Source organism: Musa acuminata, chromosome BXJ1-11 (assembly GCF_036884655.1).
Source record: "Musa acuminata AAA Group cultivar baxijiao chromosome BXJ1-11, Cavendish_Baxijiao_AAA, whole genome shotgun sequence".
NCBI lineage: Eukaryota > Viridiplantae > Streptophyta > Magnoliopsida > Zingiberales > Musaceae > Musa > Musa acuminata.
This window is the reverse complement of record NC_088337.1, coordinates 25,940,769-25,956,414: the sequence shown is the minus strand read 5'-3', so window position 1 is coordinate 25,956,414 and position 15,646 is coordinate 25,940,769. Positions and strand designations below refer to the sequence as shown.

The 15,646-nt window shown below is 39.9% G+C and overlaps 2 protein-coding genes across 2 annotated transcripts; one reads left to right on the top strand and one right to left on the bottom strand.

Annotated features, from left to right (window-relative positions):
• Nucleotides 1–3,331: 3,331 nt before the first annotated feature.
• LOC103971608 (galactinol synthase 1-like) lies at nucleotides 3,332–4,711 on the bottom strand. The gene is made up of 3 exons (XM_009385668.3): nucleotides 4,311–4,711; nucleotides 3,769–4,227; nucleotides 3,332–3,679 (listed from the first exon to the last, which is right to left on the bottom strand). The coding sequence occupies exons 1-3, from the start codon at nucleotides 4,635–4,637 to the stop codon at nucleotides 3,440–3,442; spliced, it is 1,026 nt and encodes a 341-aa protein (XP_009383943.2). The 5' UTR covers nucleotides 4,638–4,711; the 3' UTR covers nucleotides 3,332–3,439.
• A 6,691-nt stretch (nucleotides 4,712–11,402) lies between these two features.
• LOC135597377 (transcription factor MYB78-like) lies at nucleotides 11,403–12,617 on the top strand. The gene is made up of 3 exons (XM_065090242.1): nucleotides 11,403–11,658; nucleotides 11,769–11,898; nucleotides 11,971–12,617. The coding sequence occupies exons 1-3, from the start codon at nucleotides 11,511–11,513 to the stop codon at nucleotides 12,479–12,481; spliced, it is 789 nt and encodes a 262-aa protein (XP_064946314.1). The 5' UTR covers nucleotides 11,403–11,510; the 3' UTR covers nucleotides 12,482–12,617.
• Nucleotides 12,618–15,646: the final 3,029 nt, after the last annotated feature.

Here is a 15,646-nt window from a genome sequence, read left to right as displayed (position 1 = left end):
GCTTCCCAACCTTCTTCACATGCAGATGACAGAGTTGCATGTGAGGATGCTTATTTTTGCGAGTATTGTATGACCAAGAAGAGCAGCTTGGGATCCCAGCAAAAATGGCGTTGACCTACTCATCACGGCATGGTCAACAACGTCAGAGTTATGGCAAGAGAACGCTTCCAACTGACCTCAAAAGCAGTTGAACGACAGATTTGGATTGGGGAGTACAAATATATTTTAACCAACGTTTTCTTACATTTTTCTGGTCCATTTATTTCGATCCATCAGTAGCATTAATTACATCCCATGAAATGTGCGATGAGGCAAGATAAAGGCCATCCACATCTGTAATTGTGGTAATGATGACATTATATCACCCTAGTTTTGACGATTGGTGTTGGATTAAGTGTTGGGAATTGTTGGGTCCAGCTCGGCTTGGACAAATTTGGGCCATAAACCCAAATCAGTAATTAAGAGAGAAAGGGCAAAATGTGAGGAAATAGATTGCAGCGTTCAGTTTGCGGCGGCGTGCAGAGGAAAGAGGAGAGAGAAATAAAGAGAGAAAGGTTAGGTTTGTGTGATTTCTGCTTGACGATCTATGATCAAACGTCGTAAGTTTCGATCCAAATTTTACGTGAAGAATCCTTACAGTAAACTCTACGATCCTAACGGTGTTGATCTGCAGTTTACCCTCTCTAAGGTACTTTCCTACGATATTTACTTTGTGAGATCTAGAATTTTCGTTTGGAGGAGATCCATCCTATACGATGAAGATATGTTATTCTAGAGCCAAGATCTATATTCTTGATATTATACTGATCCTTTAGTTATTCTAGAGAAGACATATTATAAACATGTTATCATTATTATTGATAGTGGAAGTTTGAGGTGGACTACAGTCCCGTGGTTTTTCCCACATTGGGTTTTCTACGTTAAAAAGATTTGGTCTCATTGTGTGATTGGTTTTTTGCTCTATTGTTTATGCTGTGCTGGTTGATATTTACATTTGGATATCAAGTTGGTATTTTGATGAGGAACCCATTTTGATACACAAAGAGGGAAAAGAATATTCCGCTTTAATAGGTTTTTCCCAACAAGTGGTATCAGAGCAATAGGTTGTTTGGTGCTAGTTTTTCTTGTGTGATTGAAATGGAGCAGTCAGATGGTATGATTAAATTGAACTCATCAAATTATTCCACTTGGAGGCGTCTGATGGAAGATTTGCTCTATTGCAAAGATTTATATAAGCCTATCCAGGTTAAAGATAAACCTTCTACTGTGGACGATGAAGAATGAGAAGTTCAACATAAAAAAGCCATTGCCTATATTAGAAGATGGATGCATATAAACTTACATGAGCATATTTCAGATGAAACTAAAGCTGATGTTGTTTGGCAAAGGTTAGAAAACCTCTTTGCAAAAAAGATAGTGGGAAATAGAATTTCTCTCCTCAGAAGGCTTGTAAATTTGAAGTATAAAGATGGTGGTAATATTGTTGAGCACATAAGCCTATTTCAGAGTCTTGCAAACAAGTTGGTTGCTATGAAAATGAATATAGATGATGAGATGCAGGGATTGTTACTTCTCAGCTCTTTACCAGAAAGTTGGGAAACGTATGTGGTGACTATTTGCAACTCCACGCCAGAGGGAACTTTAACTATTGATATGGTTAAAAACAGTCTGCTAAATGAAGATGCCAGAAGGAAAGAACAGGGTGAATCTTCTTCTGGTGCATTTGTTACTGAAAAACAAGAAAGACATGAAAGAAATCATAGCAGAAACCCACATGGATATAGAGGAAGATCCAAGTTTAGAAGAGATATCAAATGTTTTCACTGTAACAGGCCAGGTCACATGAAGAAAGAGTGTAGGTTTTGGAAGCGAGAACAGAATGAAATTAAGAAAAATAAAAAAGAGACCAATACAGTTGCTGCTGAAGGTAATATCACTATTGTCTGTGATGAAGGTTGTGTTAGTCTTGTAGCTCAGTACAGTAATTGGGTAATTGACTCTGGTGCTTCATTTCATGTCACTTCTCATGGTGATTTCTTTAGATCTTACACTGCTGGTGAATTTGGTAATGTCAAAATGGGAAATAGTGATACGTCTAAGATTGTGGGTATTGAAGATATTTGCTTGGAGACCAGTATTGAGATATATAAAGTCAATGTGGACTATAGGATTAGGATGGACCGAGAAATAACTTAATTTATTAAAATAATAAATAATTATAAAATAGGGAAAATATAAAATATAATAATGTTAATATATATTAAATAGATTAATTTATATTTTGAGAGGAAAATGATATTAACATTATTTTCAATTAACGTCTATTGGATATATCACATCGGTTATTGAAGATGATAAAAACTTTGATAGATATATCACTTAAATAGAACATTTAAAGAAAATATTCCCTTAGAGATTACAAGAATAATAATACTATATGAGTAACTTTTTTGAAGTATGTCTCCATTTCAAACTTACAACACGATCTCTAAACCTTTTATGAGCTATATGCCTAAAATGGATGAAGATATACTAGCTTCACAGAAGGGTTTTATGTGATCGAACCCCGACCTAATCTTTTGTATGAAGGAAAGAAAGGATCTGTGATATGGATACTTCATAGAAAATGATTTAAGAGATTTTTTTGTATCTTGTAGATCATGATGTCTCCTCGATGTGCCCACAGCAGTCGGACATGAATCATCGAATCCATCATCACTGAGAGAGAGAGAGAGAGAGACGAAGATCAATGCAATGGTTTTGATGATGATGGCGCAGCGAAGCTTTTCCCTGAGACTTCGCCAGCTGATCCTGTAGATGCTTTGCTTTGGACGCACTTCGAACTTGCAGAGTTCGGAGGGTGATGTTTAGGACCCCCCAATTGCTTCTTTCCCTGTCCACTGCTGCTCCTTCTGCATCATTCAGCTGCCCAACACCATCCGATGTGAGATCCCCGCACCTTACGGAAAGTATGATATATCCCACTGTCGGTGGTTGCCAGACGTGCGTCGACGCTGCAGCTTTAAGGTGGAAGACGACCATCAACTCTCATCAACGTCACGCTTTCTCACAGTGTCATCCACCTGCACAACCTAATGCAGAAGGAGTCTTTGATGGAGGGTTAATGTATCCTCTTCTTATTAGCGTGTGGTTAGTATCTTCTGGTATCTTCTAACACTTACTCGAAACAACTAAACCTTTTGGTTGCTGTAATGGGAACTTAATATAGCATGACGACTGCATATCCATCTCGTTCGTGGTTAACATAATCTCACTCAGTTTAAGACGAACGAGTTGCTCTTTGGGTTGCTGTAATCGACTCTTATTAGCATGAAATCAAACCAAAGCAGACATCATATTCCATTAATTGGAAGTTAAACAAAGTCACCACGTGGCATCTTCCCGTAAACCAAAAAGAGACACGACACGATAACCCTCGTCAGGCAGCCGACGGCGCGGTCACGTACTTTATCGCCCCAGCCTCCGACAGCGCCGCCAGCAGCGGCTGCTTCCGCTCCTCCTCCGCCGCCGCAGGGACAACCACGCCCTCCGTCGCCGCTGCGCCCTTGTAGTCCAAGCTGGTGTCGTTGTATACATCCCACCACCGCTTCACCAGAATCTTGATGTCCTCCCGGTCCATGTTCACCTCCTTACCCGTGTATCTCCATGGCTTCGAACCCTGCACTCAGCACACGGTTGCTCGGTAGCCAAACCATCATCCAACTTAGCATTCCTATGAAGCAAGCAAGCGCGCGAGCGCATACGTACCGCTGCGCAGTAGTGCACCACCTTCACCTTCTCGAGCTCGACATTCTCCGGGTGCCTCCACAACATGGCCAGTACCAGGTTGTAGATCAACGGGATCGGCTTGTAGATGTCCTTAAAGAACATGTTCAGGAAGTCTTGCTCGGCGAAGGGGGTGGGAGGAGTGACCTTGAGGGTAGAGAGGAGGGACTCGCAGGTGGCCAGGCTGGGCTCGTGGACGAACATGCCGGCGTTGAAGTAGAGGGAGGGCGGCGGGCCGAGCTCGTCGGCTGGCCACGCCACCCTGCCGGGGCACTGCTGGCAATAGCCGATCTTGTACTGCGGCGTGTGGCTCCACGTCTTCTCGCAGAAGCAGTCCATCACCGCGTAGAAGTGCCCGTCCGGCAGGTCGAACAAGTGGTCGATGTTCTCGTACACCTGTATGTCCGCGTCCAGGTACACCATCTTCTGGTACTCCACAAACTGCAAGCCGCCCCTCGTTAAAGCCAATCGCGACAAGAATAGCCCCTAAACGACAGTGCGCGAGAGAGATGACGATGGATTACCTCCCAGATGCGGAGCTTGGAGTAGTTAATGACGTAGTAGGCCATAGCGAACTGGGTCTGACTCTCCGGGGGGTACACGGGCTCGATCTCGCGGATGATGCAGCCCTGGGAGGCGAGCAGGCGGCGGTGGCTCTGCGGCACGTCGGGGAGGACAGCCACTACCAGCGGGTAGGCCGATCCCACCTTCCTCAGCCCCTTCGACAGTCCCACCGCCCCCTTCACGTAGTCGCCGTCCCCCGCCAAGAACGTAACATAAGCCCTCGATGGTGTCCTCCCGGCTTGGATCCCCTTCCCAGCTGCCGGCCCAGCCACCATCTGCGGTGCCATGGATGAGATCGAACAACGAGAACAAAACGAGGCCTGCGACCAAAAACGACACTATGCGAGCAGCGATGAGTTGAGGGGAAGAGGTTGCGGACGATTAAATAGGCGCCGGGAGGGCGAGGAGATACTGAAATTACAATTCAGGAATCCATGATCACTTCAAAGGATCGAGGGTTAGTTCACTACACGTGTCCCATCACGGAGATCGAACGGGGAGGATACAGCCGCTTGGAACGTTCGCGAAGTGGGTTATTAATGGAAGCAAGAGAAGGCACCAGATCTCGCCGATTCCTCGGCCCGAGTTTTCCAGCGACTCGCCTTCCCGAATCAGAGCCGTAGCGTTGCTCTTTGAGATGGAAGTTCTCATGATGAACGGTTCAGAGTTTTGGCTCCGGTGCACATGCCATGACAGGCGATTCGAGTCGCTTCTAAACGTATGCGGTCTCGCAGGCGTGCCAGGTGGCGTCAAGCACGGCGAAGGCTTGTGACCAAGAGACTGATCGCCCAGATCGGGAGCAATCAGAGGCCCACGCGAAGCCACGTGTTGATCGAGTACCTTCTGCGGGGAGCAGAGCCACGTGAGCTGCTCGATCGAAATCAGACGGTGATCGCGGAAATGACGGCTCTAATGGGAAGGACATAAATTAGTGGCGGCTTTACTCGATGAAGGCCGAAGGAATGGGGTAACAAATGATTATGAACTAAATATGCTTGATATCATAATTATCTAATTCGATTAGTTTACGGAGTAAGTTTTGGTGGGAAATATATGAAACTGAGTATACCTTTTTTTGGCAGCATATGGATGTAATATTAATGTGATATGCAAACGTGATAATGACAAGTTCTATAGATATGTTCGACATAGTCCGACTACTCGAGCCTTCTAGTGGTTTCTTTGCTAAGGCACTGACGACAAAATTCTAGGAATCGACCTATATGTCAAATGGTTATATATATATATATATATATATACCAAAAATAACATATAAACCTATCTTAAATTATATTTTTAATTAACTTAATATGAATCTTTCACGAATCATGTTTAAATTTTAAGATTCACAATTAGAAAATAGGTATTGAGCTTCAAATATAATATAAAAATTATTAAATAAAATTTTATATTAAAAATAATAAAAATATGGATATTTTATAAAAATAAACCTGAAAGTGTAACATGTTATCTTAAGGTTATATTCAACATCTCATGGTCGATTATAGTTGAGAGTCGACTCGAAGATATACTCCAATAATGCTATCCTGTATTTACAAATATGAAAATCTTGAGTGAATTTGTTGTATCAATTTGAATAATAATGTAGAAAATAAAAACACAAACTACACCAAAAGAGTAAGAAATCAACAAACATATGATATTTAAATAAAAAAGAATCGAAAAGAAAACTAGAAGCACAACAAGCTATCTTTAAGGCTATATCTTGCCACTTATGTGGGTTGTAGTAGAGAGAATCAGCTCCAAGATAAGATGGAGTAACACTCTCAAATATGGAAAACTTGATGGAATTTGGTTTAACAACTCAAATAGTAAAAATAGAAAATGAACACACACACACAAATAAGGTGTTTGGAAATTGAAAGAGTAGTTTGGTTTCATCTTCTCCACAATGGGCCCATTATAATTCCAATGGTCACAACATTAATCAGCCCAATGAACATATGAGATCCCCAAGATATAAAATCATAAATTATAAAAAAAAAATTTAACAATACTAATATTAAATTATATATTAAGACATTTAGAATGGTCATAATGATCAATTACAGCTAATATTTGGTCAAATATCATGTTAGACTATGCCATAGTATCTGTAAATTTTGAGGTTAATTCCTTATGGTTCCGACAAACATAATATTATTATAAATTCTTGCTTCTTAATTCTGAGGGTACTCATGAACTTCTAAATTTGATTCAGCTAAGGGTTTGAAACTTCTATCATATGATGATACAATCACAAAGCTTTTTAATGTAGTTGTTTGGCTTTGAGGATGAATGAATCCACTACGTTTATGGTGTTTTTTTAAAAAAAAAAAATCTTTTTAGGGTTTTTCGGGTGTAGAAGACATTTCTTTTCATTTCAAGTGTAAAATAAGAACATGTGATGAACACAATGATTCATATCAAAATTGATTATCGTCGTATACGATAATTGAAAATAAATTTTTTTGATCCAAAATAATGCTAAAAAAGTTTTTATTTACGATAATCGAAGAATATTCTCCCCTTCAACTCATGCAGGTATGACAAGTTTGGCTGCAATTCCACCGAAGAAAAAAAGCCTTCTGATGTGCAGATGTTGATGATCACCTCTCGAATATTACAAAGTCGATGCAACATATAGTTCTCTTTGTTTTTGGGTATTCATGATTAAACGACAGTATGCAGTATGTCATCGTCTCCAAAGCACCAAGTTATCAACTTGAGCACTCACAAATGACAACTCGAGCTTTTGATATATCTGACTCACAAGTTGCATGACAGCTTTCATGGTCCAAAGCTGTGTGACGAAATGACAGTAGAATGAGAGAGAGTCGAAGAGATAGGACTCACACATGACACCTTTCTCCATTGCAAGCTCATCACTGCTGATCCAATTTGCAGAGAAAGGTGGTTCATATCTTCACCCCACTCTCCAAGATTAAGCCACAGTATGCCTCACTAACTCGAGAGCGTCGTCACCACTTGAGCAATTCAGCTGACCCATAAACACTACTACCATCCAAGTGAGCATATGGGTGGCCTTCAAGTCTGACACTAGCAAGTTGAGCATGAAAGAAACCTAATGCATGGTAGGCACCATGCCAATGCCAAACATCGTGCAGAAAGTACAGGGACGGCAGTCAAATTATTTCTAGATCGAGAAGATGCAGAACTCCTGATCGACAAGATACAGTACTCCTGTTACCTGATATGTAGAAATATCACTGCACCTGGACAATCCAAGAACTCAATTCCTCCAAGTTTCCTAACCTCAAATCCTACTACCCATGCGTGCGACCCCTTTGAACTCTATCCACTCCACTAACCCTCCATGCATCTGCCACTTGATCATCTCCTTACTCGTCGAATTGAAATCTGTGTAGGATTGGCGTGCAGAAGTGTGTCGGCCTTCGCCATTCCATCTAATCGTCAGACTTAGAGAACTCAGGTGGATGTCATTCTCATGCAGCCGTCCAACCTTACCGACAACGTGGCGTTGCCTTATTCGCCGAAAGGGAGGCCATGCGGTGGACCACACAGATATCATGATGCCACCTTCGAAGTACTCCTGACGAAGACAAGCTGAGAAATCCGGATCAAAAGTGCTTAGTGGGGTATGAGAAGGATATCTTTCTTTGCTTCTGCATTCACATGAGGATAAGGAAGAAGAAGAAAGGTTTGCATGCATCCAACACCTCTAACTCTTTTCACACACTAATCACCAAACTGCTTAGCGGTTCAAGAGAAGACAGTCCACTGAAGAAATGTATTCCTTGTACTACTAAGCAAAGACAGCAGATGAGACAATGAAATCACGACATGTCTTCCATTTGAATTGTTTGCAGCACTTCACTGACTCGGAGGCATTTGTTATATGTGGCTTGTTGACATTCGCTAATGTGTGAATCCAACATCCTTAAGCAACATTATCATGTGAGCAGTGTCTTTATGCCTTGGCACAAAGATCACCTGCGGTTGATACCGATGAAGCTCCAACTCACTGTAAATGAGCATTGATGTCTAAATAAATTAAATGTTGGTATAAAAGATTGGGTTCGATTATGATTAGAATAAAACATTATGTAGAGAATATGAATTATAAAGTATTGGAGACCAATGCAACTAAAATACAAAAATATGGGATTATCTTATTCTTTAGTTCTTCTTTTAATTTTCATCAATATCTTTTCCTTATTCATATATATATTGATTGTCTCTTATTGAGTCAGGACAAACATATATAATATTGGATATCAACATAATCTATTAAATTGTATGCCAATCTTAATATTTCAGCCCTTGGATATATATTTTTTATATAATTTCATAACAACATTCTTCTGACAGAACTACTAAATTTTTACTGCCAACAGCCATGAAGATACTGAGTTGGATAGCAAATGCTTTACACATGTTCTTCTTTTATGGATGCTTTGCAAAAGGTGGTGTGGGTCTTTTGGGGGACCCTTTTATGGCTTTTTGGCCACTGCCTCCCTTGGGAGAGTGCAGCTGAGCACAAGATGCTGGCTAGCTCTTCTAGAATGATTGGACTTGTCATGGAATTGATCTAATGCATATGTTGGATTTAATGTCTTCTGCTAATTTTTTTTTTATCTTCCACATCCAACTAATCCTTGTCTAGTGTGAAGAACTTCAGGATGGTGTCTCAATCTATTTGTTTGTCAAGTTCTTTCATAATTTTAGTAGTGACATGATTTGGACTTTAAACCAATCAGATAGATGTGCATTCTTTGAGAAGGATCAAATAGAGAGTTTTGTGCCATGTATCATGAGAATATATTCTTCCTATATGATTTCAAAACTTCAACTAGCCAATTGAAAATTAATATCAAGTTTTATGCATCCACAACCATCCTCTATTAACTCATCCTTCCACTTTGCAGTTGATGAGCTACAATGGTGATTATTTCATTGTTTTCTGTTAGCAAAAGCTGGTTCAAAATAGGATAGAATAGCTCAAACACTAATGATATTATAAAACTGGGCAATGAATATAAGGAAGTAAGAATCTCAAACACTAATAATCTCAAAGCAAAGCTTGTTGAAAATAGGATAGAAAAGTAAGAGAGGAGAAAGAATCTCAAACACTAATAATATAATAAAACTGGGCAATGGATAACTTTGTGCACTCATAAGGGGAAACTGCATGCCTATTTATAGGACAAAAACTGTGACTAAATTCAAATTCTAGTTAGTCAATGACTCACACTCATACTCCTATCTAGAATTGGAGCAATGAAGAAATCTGAAGACCCTATAGCTCCTCCTCTACTGCTTCTATCTTAATCTGACTTCTATTTCTAAGTTTAAACCCCTGACCTTAAATACTTGACCCTTAAACTCCTAACTAGTTTTATTTAGGACTCATCCATTGTACTCCAATCAAGATAAAGACCCATAGTCTTTGCAAACTAGACATTATCATCATCTTCAACAAAGATTTCATTGCTTCTTTGAACTTGAAGCAATTGAAGAACTTTTGACAATCTTTAATCATCATTACCAAAGCAAGTAGCAGTAGTTTTATCAATCTAATCTTCCTCACTAGTTCAGTGTTGTTACATCTTCATTTCTTTATTTAGTACTAGTGTTGTCTGTTTGTTCCATATTTTGTGAGCACAAGAGCACGAGTTTCTTCTCTGGGGTCCATTGTTTGCATCAAACCTTTCACACAGTCTCTTGTGCTCCACTTTGTTGTCTGATACAGAAGAAACCATAAACTAACATGATGCAATTACATAATTAGTTCCTCTTTGTTTTATCCCACATTGAGTTGTATAAATCACATGCTTCAATTGCATCTTCTAGAGAGAGAGAGAGAGAGAGAGAGAGAGAGAGAGATGGCTAAACTTTGATAAGCTACAAAGAACACTTCAGCTTTCATGATAGGACAGCTGAATACGCCTACAATAGCTTTTGTTTATTCTCCACCTAATTACGGGGTCCAAGCATCACCATGTCTTTGTTCATCGACTTGTTCATGCATGGATGGCATATTTAGTAGGAAGAATTTTACATGGTTTTGTAAACACATTTTATGGTTTCCCTGATTGATCTTCAGATATAATGATTTTTGAAAGAAAGAAATTACAATTACTTGATCGGTTTAATGAAACTTTCGGTCTCTCACAAAATTAACCAACTAATTATTTATATATATGTATGTATGACTTATACTTGTTAAAAGAGTTGAAAGCATCTCTCATTTGAATGCACACTCAATTAATGCTTTGGTCCTTCGTCGCTTTCCCCATTCTCATGTGTCCCCCACTTTGCTCGTTAAACTAAAGCTAAAAGCATAGGTGGAGGCCATCAAAGTCACGAGCAGAAGCCTTAAACAACTCACGCTGTCTTCCTCAGATCGACTCGTCCGCAGCTTATTGTATTCTCTCTCTCAGCCGACTGACTTCCATGTCTGCAAGAACTCGTGATGGTGGCTATCAATAGTTTGACCTCAAGGCACAGCCAGCTCTCTCTGGAGTCTTTTGTTTGTTCTCATGTTTCTTGTATTGATGTCGTGAGACATTTTTGACTTGGGTTTACCTTTTGATTGATTGGATGAGATGTGCGTCGATTTAAATGTTTGGCAATGTCGTCGAACTGCTCGTCGTCGATCCGTTCAACAAAGTCAACCCCTCTCCCGTATATGTACAAATTGTAAGCTATTTGACTCCCTTCTGTTTGCGAATGAAACGACAACTCAACCTAATCGGCTACTCCATTTCATGGCACTAAATTCTCGTTGAATAATCACAGATTTATTTGGATTTACTTTATCGAAATGAATTATGATGAGAAAATGTGCTGCCAAATAATTGCCATCGTCGCTCTCATGCCAAACTTCTTGCTTTGTCGCCACCTGGAAAGCAAAAGACGCACACAAATCTACGTGGAAGAGAGAGAGAGTGGCTTTAATCAAAAGCCACCACTTTGGGCTTTGAAGAGCATAAGCTAACCTCAGTGCAGCTGCATCCCATCACGTCTCTATATAAACCCCACCCGCGGCACCTAATAACACCAATCCATCCCAGCCTACCTCTCGAGTTATCTGCCTTCGTCTAAAACCCACTCATCTCGCTTTCCCTACAGTCGTGGCACTTAGAGGACAGTTCCAGGAGCTTGGAGAGGAGTCGATGGAGTTCCATGGAAGCATCACGCCACAGAGTGTGGAGGAGATGGACTTGAGAAGAGGGCCTTGGACCGTGGAGGAGGACCTTCTCCTGATGAACTATATTGCTGCTCATGGCGAGGGTCGATGGAATTCTCTTGCCCGTTGCGCAGGTTCCCAACTCGACAACACTCTCAACTCGTTCCATTCTTCTTCTTCTTCTTCTTCTTCTTCTTCTTCTTCTTCTTCTTCTTCTTCACGTCCTTCAATGACGACTGAACAGGACTCAGAAGAACTGGGAAGAGCTGCCGGCTCCGGTGGCTCAACTATCTCCGACCTGACGTCCGCCGCGGCAACATCACTCCGGAGGAGCAGCACCTCATCCTGGAACTCCACTCTCGCTGGGGAAACCGGTAAGCCACTCTTCGACCGGAGTCTTCTTCCCATTTCGGCCGTGGATGATGGACGTGGGTCGCGCGTTGCAGGTGGTCTAAGATCGCGCAATTCTTGCCCGGGAGGACCGACAACGAGATCAAGAACTACTGGAGGACCAGAGTGCAGAAGCACGCGAAGCAGCTCAAGTGCGACGTCAACAGCAAGCAGTTCAAGGACGTGATGCGGTACCTGTGGATGCCCCGCCTGATCGAGCGAATCCGGGTGGCTTCCGGCGACCCCACGGCCGTCGCCCCGGCGGCGCACTGGACCCCGGAGCTCGCCCCGGTGAACCCGAGCCCGGACAACTCGAGCACGGCCGGCTCGTCGTCGTTGCAATTCTCGCCGCAGCCTGTCCCCGACAGCTGCGCCGACTGCAGCACGAGGCAAGGTGACGGTAATGGCGGTGACGTGATTCAACCCGGTGAACTCGCTGCATCCTGGTCGGCCTCGGCGCTGAGCCCGGGCGGTGACGCTCACCTGGGGTTGCTGGACTTCGACCAAATCCAATGGGGGGACAGCTTGTGGACTGTGGAAGACATATGGCTGCAGCAACAGTTTTAGCCGAAGTAAAAAAAATAGCAAAAAATAAAAATAAAAATCATAAATTTGCAACTTGTGAATTGAAAAAGAAAATTGGAAATGATTTCGAAAATTTTTATTTATTTTTAATAAAAGTAACTGATGACAACATATTCGATTTCTTATTTCTTTAGAAAATTTATCCGATGAGATTTTGATCCCTAATCTTTGACGAACTTATTATCAATGTTTTAAATCCCTCTTATTTGAATTTATATTTGCTGGAATTCACGTTCTTCAGATCAACCTGTGGAAGACCATTTAGTAGTGGAGATCTCCATCCCATTAGCTCTCTCAGGATAGCAGTGGCCACCCTTTGTGCGGCTCAAAACATTCTTTCTTATAATTGCAACTTGCATTATTATCTTCTCATTCATAGTAGTTAGTGATAATATCATACTACTTTTTTAGGGGATTGTGGCAATTAGAATTATTTTCAGAGTTTTTTTCAAGAAAAAAAGTTAATAGCTAGAAAAAAAATATTTTCATGTTTCATAAGCTCAACTCCTTTGGAAAAAAAAAAGTAAAAAAATATTAAATTTAAATTACAATTTATTAGCTAATTTAGTCATCCACATCAACAATTAAAATGAAAGAAAGAGTTATTTTCACAGGTATATGTTAATTATTTTATATTTAAATTATCGTAATCAATTCTTTTTTACTTTCTTATTATATATCGAAGGTATTCGGTATTTACATGTATTTTTAATCCAAATTGGTTATTGTTAGTAATATTATAATAAGTTACAATTCAAGGTCATAATAAATTAACTAATAAACAATTTGTTAGATCATCATCACTTATCCTTTATATATATATATATATATATGTGAATATATGTTATTTGGATATGGAAAGACACAGTAGCCTTTAGCCTCCGCGAGGAGTACATATCTAAGGAAAGCACCTCAAAGACAAAGGCCGGTTCGCCCATTGGCTGACGAAGACGTGTGGTGTAGACAACCAATAGTAAGGCGCGGTGGCAAGCACGTGCGGCGGCCGCCGGGAGTGTTTGGGTCCCATGGGCGGCCGTACCCCGTCTCCGCCTACGACTATCGTTACGAGGTCGGAGGAGGACCGCCGGAGCGCGCTTTCCGCGGAGAAGGCTACGGCTCACCCCCGCTGTCACACACGTGCCGGTCAACCCCCTTCGATTCGTTCTCATCCTCGTGGCGTCATCTGGTCAATGCAGCCACCCTTTGAGGCTTAAAATGCGATCTCACCATCAATCTGACGCACATTCTTTTGTACCACAGTGTACATACTTTTCCTGTGATGTTAAGCGGCACGATGGAACACACTTGTGCATTATGAATGGATCCATCCATGACTAAGAACAATCAAAATGTTGGTAGGAAATGGATTAGGTTTAGGGGAATATTATCTACTCTTTTTCTGCGTGCCCATTGCTTTCGCTTGGAACCTTTTCTCACGTAAGCTTACTATAATGACTTCTTCTTCTTCTTCTTCTTTCCGCCCATGATTAGGTCTCTCACTGAGCGCAGTGGAAGAAAGGATTACTTAGTTTTGCTGCAACTCATGGGAACCACAAGGTCGCCATGTTGCTGTGAACACCTTACGGAGGTCAAACTCGATGGAAGTTTGAGGTGCCTGTGGTTCACACGCCAAGGGAAAGTAGACATGACGACGGGTGACCGACCGATTTCCCAACGTTGTGTGTGGGTTTTCTTCCCTTTCATTTTATTTCAAGGCCTTTTAGACTTTGAATGATTGCTTCTCATTAACTTTTTTTTTCTTTTTTATTTTTAAAGAATTATATTTATCAATTTTAATAGCTTTAAGCAAGATGTAAATAATAAGGGGGTGTTCAAACTTGTTTGAATCCAACCATCAAGGGTTGAGATTTTTGATTTGATTCGCTAAAATAAGATAGGTTCAAAACTGATTATTTTGATTTGATAAATTAATAATAAATTAATAATAAATTAATAATTTTAAATAATTTAATATATATTTTAAATAAATATATTTGGTTCAATTGAATTAAATATGATAGCTAATAAGATTTTTCTATTAGTAAATCTTTCTACTCTGTTAAGGAAAATCCTATGTTGAGGGAAATGCTCCTTCCTAATCCGTATATAAATAGGAGAGAGACATGTTAATGTATTAAATTTTTTTCATTAAAGCTTCTTCAATAAAGCTTTTTATCTTCTATTTTTTCCAACAAAATCAAAATTTTGATCCCACTAGACCAATATAACAAGATTTATAAAAATAGACCCATAATATTGAAATTGGACACTACCATCATTACTACTATTCATCCAATTTAATCAAACCTAAATATGTAAAAGTGATACAATCGTATGTGCAACTACTCATCAAAATAAATTTTCATTCAATAGCCCATCATAAGTCTCAAAGGAATATGTGCATTAGTCAATGGTAAAGCAAACTTGTGGGCAATGCTTCGAAAGAAACTTCTTAAGATTCTCATCCTCAAACATAACAATGATGTGTCAATAATGTGTCAACGTGTCAACGTAGGATGTGAGAGGATAACAAACCTCTATTATAAAACTTTAACAAAGTTACAAAATGCTTCATTTTCAACCAAACTAAAAGATAATTCAGCCAAACTTGGTTATTTTTTTTAGTGGAAAAGAAATAGTTTTTTTTAGTGGAAAAGAAATAGTTTTTTTTTTTTGTTCTTACTTTGGATTATCCCGACAAACTTGGTTGGTTCATTGTAAAAATTATAGTAGCAATCTTGACACTAAAAGTAAGGTTTATAATAAAAATTTACCAAACTTTAGACTAGTTTTTAACACCTATTCAAACTTGAAAAAATCGTATTTAAACGTGAAGGCAATGCGTAGTAGACATAGAAGATGTCTCGATAGATAGATGTAAGAGTAAGCTCGACTAAAGTGAAAGATGTATATATAGAAGAATTAGTTAGTCGATATATTAGCCCTTCGTATTATGATGATACATAGTTCATCTATTTATATTAATATTAGAAAGGACTTAATAATACAAACAACTCAAATAAAGGAACCCTTTGCTATAGAAAATAAAAAAACATAATTAACTAACAAAAATATGTACATCGATCTATACAAGCCAAGTAATGTAAAAAAGAAAAAACAGGTGGGTATCTTTTTTTAGTACATTAT